At 40.5% G+C, this 16,372-nt stretch overlaps 1 protein-coding gene across 4 annotated transcripts in view; it reads left to right on the forward strand.

Annotated features, from left to right (window-relative positions):
• Nucleotides 1-15,215, forward strand: part of LOC116317452 (DNA repair protein XRCC4) — a 26,933-nt gene extending 11,718 nt beyond the window's left edge. For 3 of the 4 annotated variants that reach the window (XM_031736225.2, XM_039620962.1, XM_039620964.1), the window contains exons 4-8: nt 8,686-8,852; nt 9,321-9,485; nt 10,463-10,560; nt 12,766-12,906; nt 13,729-15,215. In XM_031736225.2, coding sequence (XP_031592085.2) covers nt 8,686-8,852; nt 9,321-9,485; nt 10,463-10,560; nt 12,766-12,899 — 564 coding nt within the window. In that variant the 3' untranslated portion in view covers nt 12,900-12,906; nt 13,729-15,215. The other variant, XM_039620961.1, reaches the window with a different exon arrangement.
• Nucleotides 15,216-16,372: the final 1,157 nt, after the last annotated feature.

Raw genomic sequence — 16,372 nt, forward strand, 5'->3', positions numbered from 1 at the left:
CTTTATCAAAAAGGAAAGTTTGAAACCTAATCTTGAAGTAGAGAGGTTTCTTGAAGGAAATGCAAAGCTCTTCTTTGGATGTTGGCTGCCTTTTGTTCTGTTCTCTGCCGACATGATGTCATACTGCTTCAATAATTTTGATGTCCAGGCTCTGGGGAGGGCAATCAATTACTGATGGTCCTCCACTGTGGCAGTGTGTTTGAGATCATTGTCATGATGAAAAAGTAAAGCTGTTGCTACTCAGGCGGTTTACAGATGTTACTGCACAGTGAATCAAAATCTCACAGTATTTTTTAGTGTTCCTCAACACCACTGGCTGAAATGTTCCCCCAAACCATGACAGAGCCTCCAACATGTTTTACAGATGGCTGTGGACGCTAACTGTTGTACCTCTCTCATGATCTCCTCTTTATATATTGACATTTTGGCAAATGGCAAATGCATCTTTCTGGCCCTGTGTCAGATCTCCACTGGATATTTTTTTTAATGATTTCTTAAGGATATGAATTTCCAATACTTCTAATCTGCTCTAGATAGTTTTTTAGACCCACTGCTTCTTCTTCAGACATAGCTGTAAGCTTCTCACTGACAAAAAATACATAATAATAATAAAATACTAAAAATCTTTGAACATAAAGCCAAGGACAACTTAATACAAGCAAACAAAGAGCTGTGTAAAAATTGCTAATGAATGGCTGATTAACTATGGAAGAATTACTGAAGGTCACTTGTTATTGTTATCTTTTTTATCTATAAAGTTTTCACTTTTGGCCATTCATAGGATCTTCTTTCTAATTTGGAATTCAGATATTCATTCCAAGTACCCATCTCTTAAAAAATGATCATGCACATGATTTGCTGACAATTTTAATCTGTCATGTTCAAGTACACAATGGATAAATTTATACTCAAGAATAAGAGAACTTAGGCTCCTCCAGTGAAATTTGTGGTTGGTGTTAAGCTGCACATCTGGAATCCCCAGTGAACTACACGATAACTTTTATTTGACAAACATAAAACATGGACACATCTGTGTTCCATTCGTTCGCCTGTGGCTTCAATCATCTTCTGTCAGCTGTCAAAAATTACGGTCCAAATCCCGGCGCTTCGAGGCTGGCGCTGAAATACGACCTAAAGTGAAAGTGACAGGTTTTAGAAAATCACAGGAAGCCCCTGGATAACTGATAATGTTGTGTGTGTGTGTGTGTGTGTGTGTGTTTTAACATCATGGGTTTGTCATAGCACTCCATTATTGTATACAACGTTAACAATAGAATTGTTTGGCTCGAGTAGAGAATTCCCTAAATTCATTTTTGTAATTGCAAATTTTTCATTGCCATGAAGTTGGCCAAATGCTTTTATTGTGGTTTGAGTTTAAAAACAAAAACACAAAAAAACAAACAAAAACTGCACTGACTCAAACACCAATAGCAAAAATGAGGACAAATTGGTTGCATCTTTAGCTTTTGCAGTCCCATTGAAGTCTGGGAAATTGTGGCACAGCTGGAGGCCAGATTTGAACACCGACCACACAGAAGAGTCTGATCCACCAACACGTTTCTCCTGCTGGTGCCACCTGCAGCTTTCTACAATAGTAGTCAGATTTGTAGTTGTAGCCTCTACAATTTGAATGACAATCAGAGCTTAGAGTGACTGTTGTTCCTGTTCTGCTGCAAACTGAAGTGACCATTAAGTATTTTCCCACAGTATCTGCACTCCAGTTAGTTCGGTGCCACATCGTCCTTGCCGCATATGTGAAAGTGTGTGTTATCGGGATGGACTCATTGCTTTCGCCCTTCACTTCCTGGACTCTATCTGGCCTCACGCCTCTGCAGAGCAGATAAGGGAACTGATGGGACAAACGGATCTCTGCTTCGATGCCCAGACGTCAGTGTCCATGCCCACTCTTGCACACTGTCTCTTTGTATCGTGCGCTCAGTGATCACCCACTCACTTCCCCGGTCCTTAAGACACAATAGCTTTTTCCAGATAGAGAATAAAAAAAACTTTTATCAGGGACATGTTCACTGTGTTTTTACTAGGATTTAGATGAACATGAGCGCATTTGCCTGGCATTGCATTTCTTCATATCATTGGTCACCAGTTGTTAAAGCAAGGTATTCTTTTATCCTTAGGGCCATATTACCTTTTAGATCTCCAGCGGTGTGCCAGATGGAGTGACATGGAAAGCTTTCAGTCCTCTGTGGCCACAGTGTGTTATGGTATCATTTTCAATGGGACTGTGTTCTTCTGGCTTTGTCCTCGACACCTATGTCAACATTTGACCTTATGGTCTGGTTTGCAAGCTGGAGACACACACAGACTAACATAAACAAACAGTTAGACCACACACACTGGACCACATTGAAATGTTGGACAAATTTGCATACATAGAAGAAGATTGTACATCCACAGTATGTAGATTATTCATTGCTTGCATCTCAGAAGAAACTAGGTTTATGAAGCATCTCATTTCATTTGAGTGAATTTATCCATGTCCCTCTGTCCAGAAAGTTAAGTGTTATAAGACATATATTGAATTTCGTTAGAGGCTGGAACAACTGCTGTGAGCAGTTTGCTTATTTTAGTGTTGTTTCAGTTCAGCAACAGTAAAAAAAAATGTGGTAGTGGGTTGTGCATCACAGACAAACAGTCTGACCTCCCACATCTTTGCAGTGGCTGGCAGCAGTGTGCAGACTGACCTTTAACTTTATCTCTGTTTCCCAGGAGAGGAGCCCAAGCTCAAGAAAATAAGGGAAAAAAGCACTTCTAGTCCATTGCTGTGTTTTAACGTTGATCACTTACAGAAACATTTATTTCTGTCTGTCACTGATATCTAGATATTTGTATCCTGCTTGCCTGCGTTTTCATATTTATACCTCTGTTTAGTGTACAATACTCCTTATTACTTCCATAGAGTAATGTTAAATATTTGGTGATGTGTTTACTGCAGTAGGTCTTCTCAGATAACCTTTGACTAAAGACAGTGAAAAAACACTACCTTTGGTATTTAAAAAAAAGGAGGAGAATAAATAAACAGCAGCTGAGTTCCATTGCTAAAGTTAATCCTGTAAATAAAGGTTGTTCTTCCAGCACTTTAGATGTCTCTGTCTAGTGTCTTATTAGGGTAATACAATGTTGACATGTTGGTTAGGAAGATTTGTGAGTCGGTGTCTAAAACATCGAAGATAAAGTTCAGCATTATTATAGATTGAGAGAAAATCTAGGGAACATCATTCTTCAGCATAACATAACATATCATAGAAATATTAGAGTACTCAACAGAGCCTTTATATTATCTTTTATCTTGGAGCTGATTTATTGCAGGAGCCTTTCCTCCAGAGGGGAACTCAGCAGAGATTAAGGCAGAGATTGTAAGGAGTCAAGGAGGAGTTCGATCTTTTCTCAAACTTCCCTTCTGTCTTTACTTGCTGTCGGAAGTTATCTGGGCTTTGAATGATTTCTTGTAACTCTTCTTTTTCCACATCACAATCAATAATATGTACAAACAATTGTTTGAACTGATGATCTTGGAATCTGCAGTTGTTAAAAATCGACTCCAGTAAGCTTCTGGAATGGCCTACCAAAGCCCCGACTGTGTGTCTATTGAAAATGTGTGGACTAGGCTTAAAGGCTGGGCCAATGCCAGGAACAAACCAATTTAAATGAAGTTTACTAATTCTGCCAACAATAGTGGTCAAACATCCCCAAGAATCGCGGTCAAACATGCAGCCAGAATCATGCCAGAAACGTGTTGATGGCTACCAAAAGCATCTGGTCTGTGTTCAACTTGCTAAGGGACATTGTGTAGATTAGACAAAATCCAAAATAAATTCAAGCTTGTGCACTCAATTCTTGTTTTGTAGAGTTATTGAAAATGTATGCTGTACATTCATTCTACCTTAAAAAAGAACAAACAAATCATTAAAAGCCCCAAATTACCCTAACATTCATGCCCATGATGCCCATTAGTGTAAACTTTTGACCATGACTGCATGTACCCTGTTATACTATACAAGTTGGTGCATCTGGATCTTGATCACTTCTCTCTATTAACATTAACATTTATGGCAGAAATTCCCATTCTTACTCTATCTACACACATCTCAGTGTTTAATATTAACAGTGGACCTTAACTTGCACAATAACTGAATCACAGCTATGTCAACTTGTTGATAATTTCTAATGCTCACACAAGTTACCCCTTCTAGAAGAGGCTGCACTGGATCACTGGTGTTGCTCCACTTTTTTACGAGTTCTTGGGAATAGCATCCGTGTGGTCTTCTCTGAGTCCTGATTCCATTAAGCTGGCTTTTGTTGTGATCAGTCTGAGCACTGTCGGCATGGACGCTGACGAAGCTGAACATTTACATTACAGTTTTACCCCCCAAAACTTGTATTGTCAAATGATATTGAAAGAGCTCCTTGTGTTTGGACAGTCACCGGTAATACAGAATACAAGTGTAAAGTTGAACAAGATTTTGAAATCTAATAGTTTAATAATACTTTAATCTAATAGTGCAGTCACAGAACCAGATGGTTTGACAGTGTTTGAGTTTATGCCAGCCATCGCAGCACAAGAGGGAGGGTCCGCCCTGGAGAAGTGTCGTCAGGCCATCGCAGGCAGAAAACAGCTGTGCGTTAACACAGTCTGGAAATCAGCATCTACCAGACCACGCAGAGACCAGAGGAGAGCAGTGTGCCAAGTGTAAACTGGCACAGCTTATAACAATCCAAACAAATTACCAACTAAGAAGCAGGCGGGGTAAATGGAGCTCCATGCCTACACTCAGCTGGCTACATGGCTACATGGCTTGATTACTGCTGCCACAGATTTTTTGGTGGTCATCAATCTCCCTGTAGTCTTTTCCATATTTGTGAAGTTTTGCAGACTGATGGAGCCTTGATATGGATGTACAGAGACAAACACATCCCTTCCAAGTCCAAGGCCCAAAACTGAGAAAAGTAGTGTTTTGGGGCCATTTTATGTCAGTGTTATGTTAGACTACAGGGTGGGCCATTTATATGGATACACCGTAATAAAATGAGACTGGTTGGTGATATTAAAGTCCTGTTTGTGGCACATTAGTATATGTGAGGGGGCAAACTCTTCAAGATGGGTGGTGACCATGGTGGCCATTTAGAAGTCGGCCATCTTGGATAAAACTTTTGTTTTTTCAATAGGAAGAGGGCCATGTGACACATCAAACTTATTGGTAATGTCACAAGAAAAACAATGGTGTGCTTGGTTTCAACGTAACTTTATTCTTTCATGAGTTATTTACAAGTTTCTGACCACTTATAACATGTGTTCAATGTGCTGCCCATTGTGTTGGATTGTCAATGCAACCCTCTTCTCCCACTCTTCACACACTGAGAGCAACACCGCAGGAGAAATGCCAGCACAGGCATCCAGTATCCGTAGTTTCAGGTGCTGCACATCTCGTATCTTCACACCATAGACAATTGCCTTCAGATGACCCCAAAGATAAAAGTCTAAGGGGGTCAGATCGGGAGACCTTGGGGGCCATTCAACTGGCCCACGATGACCAATCTACTTTCCAGGAAACTGTTCATCTAGGAATGTTCGGACCTGGCACCCATAATGTGGTGGTGCACAATCTTGCTGGAAAAACTCAGGGAACGTGCCAGCTTCAGTGCACAAAGAGGGAAACATGTCATCATGTAGCAATTTCAAATATCCAGTGGCCTTGAGGTTTCCATTGATGAAGAATGGACCCACTATCGTTGTACCCCATATACCACACCAACTTCACCATTCACATAAAAGTTTGCCTCATCACTGAACAAAATCTTCTGCGTGAACTGAGGGTCCTGTTCCAATTTTTTTTTTGCCCATTCTGCAAATTCTGTGCGCCGATCTGGGTCATCCTCGTTGAGATGCTGCAGTAGCTGGAGTTTGTAAGGGTGCCATTTGTGAGTAGCTAATATCCGCTGAAGGGATGTTCGACTAATGCCACTCTCCAGTGACATGCGGCGAGTGCTACGCTGTGGGCTCTTGCTGAATGAAGCTAGGACAGCCACTGATGTTTCTTCATTAGTGACAGTTTTCTTGCGTCCACATTTTGGGAAATCCAACACTGAACCAGTTTCACGAAACTTAGCAAGCAGTTTGCTAACTGTAGCATGGGAGATGGGTGGTCTCGTAGGGTGTCTTGCATTGAAATCTGCTGCAATGACCCGGTTACTGCGTTCACCAGATATCAACACAATTTCGATCCACTCCTCACGTGTTAACCTCTTCGACATGTCAAAGGCTGTGAACAAAGAGAAACTTGTAAATAACTCATGAAAGAATAAAGTTACGTTGAAACCAAGCACACCATTGTTTTTCTTGTGACATTACCAATAAGTTTGATGTGTCACATGGCCCACTTCCTATTGAAAAAACAAAAGTTTTATCCAAGATGGCCGACTTCTAAATGGCCACCATGGTCACCACCCATCTTGAAGAGTTTGCCCCCTCACATATACTAATGTGCCACAAACAGGACTTTAATATCACCAACCATTCCCATGTTATTACGGTGTATCCATTTAAATGGCCCACCCTGTATATGAACTACAGTGCGTAATTTTGCTTCAGTGGTCACAGGTTTTCTATATTTTCTCTCCTGTGAGAGAAAATGCAGATTTAATTATGTTGTAGATTGAAAGAAGTGCATTAAATTATGTTCTGTTTGTCTTTGAATACGCAAATATTCTACTGTTGTTGTTATCGATAGGTGATACACGTTGGAGTCAATTTATATTTAAATGTTCCTGTCATGTTCCTGTCATGTTTAATGTATAACGTCTGTGTTTTGGTCATTTTATGAAAGGGCCTCTGCTTTGATGTTGTACTTCCTGCTTTAAAAAGTAGTCCAGATGGTTTTACTACAAAGTGAGATGCGTCAGCGAGGAAAGTTGAGTACTCTTGTTTGCATGCATTCATGTTCAGATGGTCAAGCAGAAAACAGCTGCAGTCTTTTTTTTTTTTACACTGCTGGAATTACAGCTACTAGGCCACGGATCAGAAAACTGATCAGTTTCATTTGTAAGCAATTTACCACCCAGAATTAAATCAAGCAACAGAATTCATTTCACTTTGGTTTGGCAACAAACTAAAGCAATTCCTACGTGTTCTTGGAACATGTAACAATGGGACAGAGTCAGAGCTGATCACACTGCGAGCTATTAAGCGTTTATTATTATTACAAATGAATGTTTTTCTGCCGCATTAGGCCTGGTTGCTCGCCTTATTTGCAGCACCAGTCAAACAATGCGTTATAATTAATGTGAGTGCACATGGAGCCTGAAGAAGAAACTCCAGGTTAGCAAAGAAAGCTGATAACTACCATCTTGATGGCACTTTTTTCTGACTGGGATCTTAGGTTTTCTCAAGCTAGCCGAACATGCTTTGTAGAACACGCCTAGTTTTCCCTGTTTCTATAAAATGTCTTTGTTATTGTCAGAGTTTTGTAACAGCCATTAACAGTTAGTGTTCAAGGCCCTAAGAGACCACATTCAACCACTACTGAACACAGAGTACAGCTGGTGCTGATGGGAGTGTGAAATACCTCCATGGAAGAAGAAAAAGAGAAGACGGAAAATTTTGAAACTGAACGAAAGGCACCAGGGCACAGGAGTGCTTAGGATATAAAATTGGGGCAATATGAAGCCACTGTCTGCTCAGTAACACATGTTTAGGTTCACCAGAAAAGGGGAAAACAGGTGTGTGGCCTGCCAGAACAGAATCAGCCCAGGACAAAAATGACAAGTATTTTATGAGAGCATTTGAAGATGGTGGCTTTATTGCAGTGGGTCTGCGACCTCACCCAGCTAAGTGAAGATTTAACACCTCATTACCTTCTGGTTTTTCAGTTCTTTTTGAGGAGTACTTATGTGTAGGTGTGTAAATGGAAACATCTCCAAGGTAACAAGCAAAGATAATACAGCTATATGATATGAACCATATTAAACATCGTTTCTATTGTTAATTAGGATAACATTTTCCTCTTTAAAAAAACAACACATCACCTAAAAGTTAGAATTTCTTCATTTCTTTGCTCACTGCTTTTTGCCTCAGCCCTGACCTGTGACTTAGAGCCAAGATGCAATCCAAATGAGGAATGTTTTATTACATATGAAGCCTGCTTGCGATTCCAAAGACTCACCGACAAAAATCAACAGAGAGGAAACTTTGCTCTCACTCGCGTACTTTGCATTTGACCAGTGAATTCATCTTCTGTTTCTCCCAGACAGAAGGACACTCCCCATCATCTGAAAAAAAGTCTCCTGCTTCAGAGAAAATCTTATGTAATATTTGTGGTACTTTGTACTGTAGACTCATTGTAATGGTAGAAGTGTGAAGCTTACTCATTTTTCACAGTGAACTGATTTTGGAAGCTAGTGATGGATCATTTTCGTAGTCACGATTTTGATGCCAGATGCGACATTCCCAGGTCACTCCTAACTTCTAGCAGAGGATCCCCAGGTACTTCAGAGGTAGTTGTAAACCTGTCCTGTTTGTTGGTTGCCCTCAAAGGGAGGCAAGTGGAAGTTACTTCTCAGTGCAAAGGAAGAAAGACTGAGTCTATCTTCTTCAATGACTTGCAAACCAAACTTTGTCTTGCTGTCTCATTTTACTTTCTGTCGCTGAGCTTCTTTCCCTCCTTGCTTCAGGTGCACTTGGGCTCTGTGGAGCTCCAGCCATCTCCAGACCCTCTAGAGCTGACCCGTGACATGATTGCACAGTCCCTAAAGCGCAGCACAGATCTGGAGACAGAAAACTCACGATTGTTGGAGCAAAACTGTAAATTGAAGCAGGATCACCAGCGAATACTCGGACAGTAAGGATAATGACAGAAATAATTCAACAGAATCTCATAATTTTCTTAAGATGTTCTGGGCTGGCATTTATTGTTGATTGCTTTGTCTGCATGCACACTCCTTTTGCTCTTTAAGTTGCCAGCTTGTTTATATCCACAAAAATCACCCAGTATGACATCATCACCGGTCGCCCATTTGAGAATGGGATCCACCCATTATTGCAAGCTGGGTTTGTAATTTTCTGGGAACTTACTTCAAGTGATTCACATGTCTTCAATTTTATTAATGCCTGGCATGTGACTCCTTAAAAATAAAATGTGCTGTTGTTTATTTGCTTGTTGATTTCTCTCCAGAGTACAGCATTAAGTTCACACAGGACTTTTGGCATTAGCGTCATTCACCTTTGCAAATTACTATCAGATAGCCGACAAGAGCATGAAACCTCCATGCAGAATATTGTTGTCATATGCACGTGTTTTTCTCACCAGGCTCGAGCAGCAGGTTCAGAAAAAGGAAGCGTTAGAGAAGGAACTGTACTCACGTTTTGTCATGGTGCTGAATAAGAAGAAGGCCAAGATCAGAGGTCTGCAGGAGGCTGTCAATAAGCTTCGAAACTCGGACGACCATCCGAGCGACGAGGAGGGTGTACAAAGGTCTGCATCGAGTGCTGTGATTCTGTTATCGGCCTTAAAAGTCCAATTTAAGGACAGAAACAACTGAATGTTGTATGTTATGTCCATAGAAGGGTTTTACCTGTATACCAAACCAATGATTTTTGTTATTTAAATAGCACCCAAAATGCACCTGTGAATAGAGGCAACTAAAAAATATAAGATATCTTAGAATTTTGATGACTGATTTTGAATAAGCCACAGTTCATTTAACTTTTAATCTAAGATGGACAAAAACAGACAGTTCTTTGGTAAATTTCAGAAACCAGTATCATCAGTTGATTGTTTATAATAATAATAATTCATTCTAAAACAAAATGCTAATTTTCCATTCGTTGACAGGTTTTTGTACATTCAGTCTATTTCAATTTATGTAGTTACACGTTAACCAGTAACAAGCAGGTCCTAGTCTGGTAATGTCCAGTAAAGTTTTCAGTCAGTTTAAAATGACTTCACCCTTTGATTTTCAGTGGAGCAGCCTTCACCTGAAAGGGGTACTCTCCCTGTGCACTGTGTTGTAAATACGTGGAGTTATGTATTTAGATTTTGGCCAAACATAGAATAAATCAAAACGTTCCTGTCTTTGTTTTAGATCCACACTTGCAAGTTTTGTTTTCTAAGAAACTCAACAAAGTGCTGTCAGATCCACATGTGTGCTTGCCACACCTCTGGCTTTGGCTAACTTGTTTTCAGTCAGGCTTGTTAAATAGCTTTCATCATTACAGGCCACTTGGTACAGAGTATGGAAGATTTTACTCATAGTTTCTGCTCACATGTCTGGCTGTGCCACTGTCCTTTGTGGTCAGTAATATTTAACACTGAAAGATGAGTACTCAAAAGTTTTGCCAGCACAGTAAAATGAGATACTCTGCTGTAGTTTCTAAAGCATGTCCACTTATCTGACTGAGGGTTCAGTTTATGGGTGTTACAGGAAACACTTCTTCTGTAAATTCTTTCAGTGACAATCTCACAACTCAAGGTGAAAGCAGTCCGGACAGAGGAGAGGAGACCAGTCAGAGCATCCAGCCCTCTCTGGAGCCAACTATCCTCATTACAGGTGTGTGTGTCTGTGTGTATGGGTGTGTTTGCTTGTGTCAGATGGAAAAACAGTCCCAATCAACAGTGGTTTCCCAGATGATGAGACTGTTGTACGCTCACCCTCTGAATGACCAGTTAGTCGCCACAACTACTGACACCGAATGTGTAAAAACAACCACCAACCTTTCCTACTCACAGGGAGATTAATGGGGTATATAACAACATGGGGGAATGATCCATGGCCCAGATGCAATTGTTTTTCAGTATTTCAGCAAGTATAAACAAGCTGTTTCAGCTTTTCTCAAAACAAGCTTGTGTTCCAGTAGCTGCATGTCTTGGAGCAGGTTGTGCAAGTATTGAACAGGGCAAATTTACTCCCTTTCCCAGTATTCTGACGTAATAGGTCACAATCTGATTTTCTAATGATGCGGACCAAAGTGAAGCCCTTGAATTTTAGCTTTCCTCTCACTGATTTTACTGTCCAATAAAGTTGACAGTTGAATGTAAGTGAGTACGTAAGCAAGGGGGTGAGGGGTTGAGCATAAACTTAAAAGCACACATAAGCAGAGCGCATACCTTCTGGTCGAAGGGTTCTGGGAAACACTTGAGTCATAAACCCACACAAGACTGTTGAGATTGCTTCAGCACTGCTGGCCATTAGGTGGTCTTCACCTTCCTGCGTCTCGCAGTGCAGGAGTGACGTCACATCTGAGTCATACCCCCCTGTACTGTAGTGTTGCAATCTACTGAGAAAACCTAGATCACTGTATCAATGGTTGTGTTTGTGGTTGCAGCCAAACTCAAACCACCCCGAGAGAATACAGTTGAAAAACACATTGATGTCGTTCAGCAGATTGTGTTGCTTGGCTCTTATTTTCTGTGCTCTCGATCGCAAACACATGCGCATGCACCCTCTGCTCTGTGTTCTGTGTCCCGTCTTGGCTTCAGTGAAGATGGATGGAGGAGGTAGATTAGCCCGTGTGGGGCTTGGCTCACACAGTCAGTTGTTTGCAGCCCAAAAGAGTCTTATAATGCTTTCTTGTATTTTCAGCTTGTCAGTGACATCTCCAGGCACTTACCTACATGTGCCTTTATGAATCTGTCTCTCTTCTCAATATTTTAACATTATGGGTGTGTTTCCAAAATTTGTACTAGTATTTATATATTTATACTTATTCTGCTGCCCAAAGAAATGAGTCTTTGGGTGTTTTTTCTCTTGGCCGAAAGCACAGTGGTGGAAAAAAGCCATATGCTCGTGTCACTCTCTGCTAGTATTAGATTCGTAACCACAACAACCGATTAATTAATAGACACCTTTATGCCGATCCATGGACACGAAACATACACACAATGAAACAACTCACTGATATTACTCCAGGTGAGTCCACACACACACGTGGCATCAGATCAAACATTAGGCAGCGCTATGGACTACACATTTCCCCTTTGACGTGTTTGCCCCCTGTTGACCTCTGTGCCTCAGGCTGTGTTTCCATGTTGAGCAGAGCTGGAGGCTCTCTTTGACCTCGAGTTTTAGCATCTGACACCATAGGAAGAATCGCTCACAATGAGGTAACTCGAAGATAAGAGCGATAGAGACTGAAAGAGATAGAGACAGTGGGAGAATAAAGGGACGTTAAAGAAAAGCATGTCACCTGAGGGACACACGTGTGACTCCTCTAAGGGAAAGGAATAATGGGTCTCTAATACCAGTCTCCACACCTTCGTCATTAAGGTAACTGTAAATACTGAATCTGCAGTAGCATTACCATTACAGTACTGAGTTTTAGCTCTTAATCAGTTCAGCCCAAGTATGTCTTTGTTCTTACGTGGCGCCTCAATCTGTCGATCTTTGCATTTGAATGGGCTAGCAGCAGTGTTGAAGGGCAAACAGGTGTGTTTTTCCTTCTCTATATAAACTATTGTATCCAAGCGTGACCAAGATTGTTAGGAATGCCAGATCTTAATTACCGATAAAGATCACACCTCTGAAGGTGTGGAGTCCTCTGGGGTCAACAGTGGTTATCTGGGGTAATTTGCCCTGGAACTGCCAAAAATGCACCAAAAGTGACACTGACAGAGTATGAGTGTAAGCCATAAAGCTAAAGAATTTAGGCTTTTGTAATGTAGCCGCCCATGTAATTCTAAAAAGAAATGAAATTAGACTCTAATAGCCTGTCTGTTTCTCTGTATGTGAAGTATCAACTGTTTGTGCTCTTTGCAGGCCGTAATCTGGTCTGGGAAGGGATCCCCGTTGACCGGACTTTTTCTGATGATGATGATGATGAGGATGAGCAACCAAAACGGAAGCGTAGGTTGCTTCACACCTCGAGCCCAGGATCCTCTGAACAACTTTAAATTGCAGGTTTGTCAGAAAAATAATGCAGTTAATGGAGCAGCATATTTTATATCATAGTTGCTTAAAGTTAATTTTGTGTAGAGCCTCTCTTTACATATATTTGCAGTAAAAAAGTAAAAAGGTGTAATTATAAGAATTTGAATCTTAAATTTTAAGAAAATGTGCAGTTATATGTTGCAGATTTTCAAGTAGTCCATATAAAGATGGTGCAACATGACACAATGTCTCTGGTCCTGTGTCGCTAAATAAGTAAATAAGTTGTTCCATGTGACCCCAAATCAAAGTTTATCATCAATGCATGGAAATCATTTCAGGCTTAAAGTTTTATGGCACTTTGAAACCCCTTAGCCTCAAGTTTTATTCAGCAGTTTTTTTCCCCCCATTTGTAGGTTCTGTAAAACCACTACAGTGACAGATGTGGGTCGATCTACTGATTTTATTTTATTCCCCATTCCTTCCATTTCACCCAATTAAGGAGGATTAAATCATCGTCTTGTCGTCATCATCTGTTTTAAAAAGAAAAAAAAAACACTTATGTATAATTCCCAGCATCCAACTGTCTGTCTGCTGAGGCCTGAACATTTTTTAGATGAAATATGTATTCTTATATTGCTGGTTATATTAATCCACAGAGGTATAAAGTAGTCCAGCCTCTGACAGCAGTGGTCTCAGAAGTGGCCCTGGGCCACACATGCTAGAGAGTAGCTGCTGTCTCCACCTAATAAATAGGATTAATTAAGAGGCTTAATTTTATTTGCACTCATCAATTGTGGAAAATGATATATACACATCTGTATTTGCTTCTTTTTCTCCATCTCTTGTTTCCAGCCTCCTTTTCAAGAAATAGATGGTGTCTGGGACTATTCACGAACATTTTAATGAACGGGTTTTCTCTGCTTGCTATCTTGCTATGTGGCAAGCTAGTTCAAGCCTCACAGCGATACACACGACCAAAACAGTGACAGCCGGGCAGCAGTGTCCTGAAAGTGTCTCCAGATTATGATGCCAGAGTTTCTCCTAGATTGTGAAAGTGAATTCAGAAAGCCAGAGCACGCCACAGCATCTGGATTGCTTTAACTGTGACAATTACCTACCACATCTCCTAAGAGACCAGTTGCTTTACAGTAAAGGGGTGAAAAGCAGTTACTGATACAATCATTTCCCAAATTCTCTCCATTCTGTGTTGCTGTAAAGATTTTTCCCAGATGTGTCAGTGGCCATGCGATAACAGCCACTTAACACTGTCTGGGACTATGTCAGGAACTAAAAGTGCTTCTGCTAATAAGCTGAAGAACTCGGTAGAGAATCTGGAGCACGACTATGGAAGCAATTTACAAAGAGTCTCACTTTTCCCTGAGCTTGAATTTGACTCCAGCAGTAGTCAGACCTCAGCTCAGTGTGAGAGTGAAGAAAAAGGGGGTCAATATGCTACACCCATAAAAAAGGGTGTCACCACCAGGGAACTATAACTGCTTTCTTAATGCTTATTCATCATGTCCTGCTGATGTTTTCCTCCCTCTTTCTATTATGAAAACAAACTCTAAACCGTGTCTTTCATTTTAACTTTCAAAACTAGCATTTTGCAAAAGATAATTTGGCCCTCACTCTTTTTTTCCCTCTTTTTAACGCACCCTTTTATTGTGTAGATATTATGTGGCCCAAACTACCTGGTTAATGAGGTTATGTTGTCTTTAAGCTTCTTCACTTGCTCACATTTTCCTTAACATCTGCTATCAGCTTTAGGTTCTTAGGTCATCGCCGTGTGTTTTCACTGAGACAGTAATGAAGCTTTGGATTATTTGACCCTTTACCTCTGAATTCTGGACCTTCTTATTGGTGCTTTTGATGATACCTTTATGTCTGTTGAAAACCACGGGTGGCCACCGGGATTATCCCGCTATATGTTCTTGGTGGTTTTAGTAATCCCCACTGGAATGTCACACTGTCTGTTTACATCTCATCAATAAAGTATTCTGAAAGCAAAACAAAGAAGAGTATCAAAGGTTAATTTACAGATGAATGCATGACAACATGCTATGGACAATGAGCTTACACTGAAAAGGAGACAGTGCTGAATATTTAAGGGATTTCCTTTATTATAATGCTTAGTTGTTTGATTTTAAATACTGTAAGGCAAGATCTTGTTCTGTTTTTGAAATAAAAGCTGATAAATGGGCACATTTATTGTCTAAATATGTGGGGGGTTTTATTTGATTATAAGTGTAATTTAAACACATAAAGGAGATTTATTTTTCAAATGGAAAAAATGTATGTAAAATATCTCTGAAGAAAATGTATGTTAAAATCATTAATAAAAATGTTACATTTCAACATGGTTGTCTTTTTGCATTTTCTGACTTGTATATCCTTGAATAGGACACAAATAAGCATGTTTTATTTTATTGTGTGATTAATGCTTTATAACAGGGTTAGACAGTTTATTTTCCCAATGAGCCACGTGAGAAACTGGGACTGTTGTTGTGAGTTGAGCCCTCCACAACAGTCCCAGTGTCACAGTCAAGGAGGCAGGACTCAAGTGCAGAACTGAATCGTACAATGAAAGGGAAGTTTATTTACATGTCGACACCAGGTCAGATATATACATATATACAGTGAAGAGGGGTAGAGGGGCTCCAGGGAAGTCCAGGCGAAGGGAAACACATCCAACACTCCTCTTCACACAATCAGTGATTCACTCATCCGAAGCTCACAACTCGCTGTGGTCCACTCACACTCACAGTTTCTCGACAGGGTCCAAAGGAAAACAGGAAGGGGTCCAGGAAGGTCTGTACACAGAGAGCAAACACGTTAGGAAACCAGGGAAACACGTTGAGAGAAAACAGGAATCACAAAGAGAGCCGGGACTACACTAACTGAAGTAAAACGATCCAGCGAAGAAGATCACCCAGCCGCCGCCTTAAGTAGTGGCGGGGTAATCAAGGATGATGAGCAGCCGGTGAGTCAATTTGCAACCAGGTGTGTTGGCCAAGGTCAGGAACCTGGAACCAAGTAACGCCCAGGCAGGGAGGAACCAGGAGACAAGGGAAATACACAAAAACACAGACCAGCTTCCCATGTGGCCCCTTGGGGAAATTATTTGTACATTCCAGCTTAATAACTTTCTTTAATAAATGGAAAATGTATATAATTCAAATAGAATAATAAATACTGTTTGTTATTTATCATTAGCTGCTTAATAATAGGTTTGATTTGGTCTATGTTGTTTGGAAGGCTATTATAAAGTTAAAGCTGATGATTGTATTATTTGTTTAAAGAGAGGATAAGCAGGCAGGCGGGTTGTCTGGACTAGTGTGTCTGTGGTCTAAGTCATCATTTCACCAACTGGTTAGGTTGAGGTACTGAAAACCATTTTCTTATATTTAGGCATCTAAAACTACCTAGTTAGTTTTAGTCACTAACAATGGGTCAGTTTAGACACTTAAAGCACTTTTATTTGGTTAAGGCATCTGAC

Source organism: Oreochromis aureus, linkage group 12 (genome assembly GCF_013358895.1).
Source record: "Oreochromis aureus strain Israel breed Guangdong linkage group 12, ZZ_aureus, whole genome shotgun sequence".
Classification (NCBI taxonomy): domain Eukaryota; kingdom Metazoa; phylum Chordata; class Actinopteri; order Cichliformes; family Cichlidae; genus Oreochromis; species Oreochromis aureus.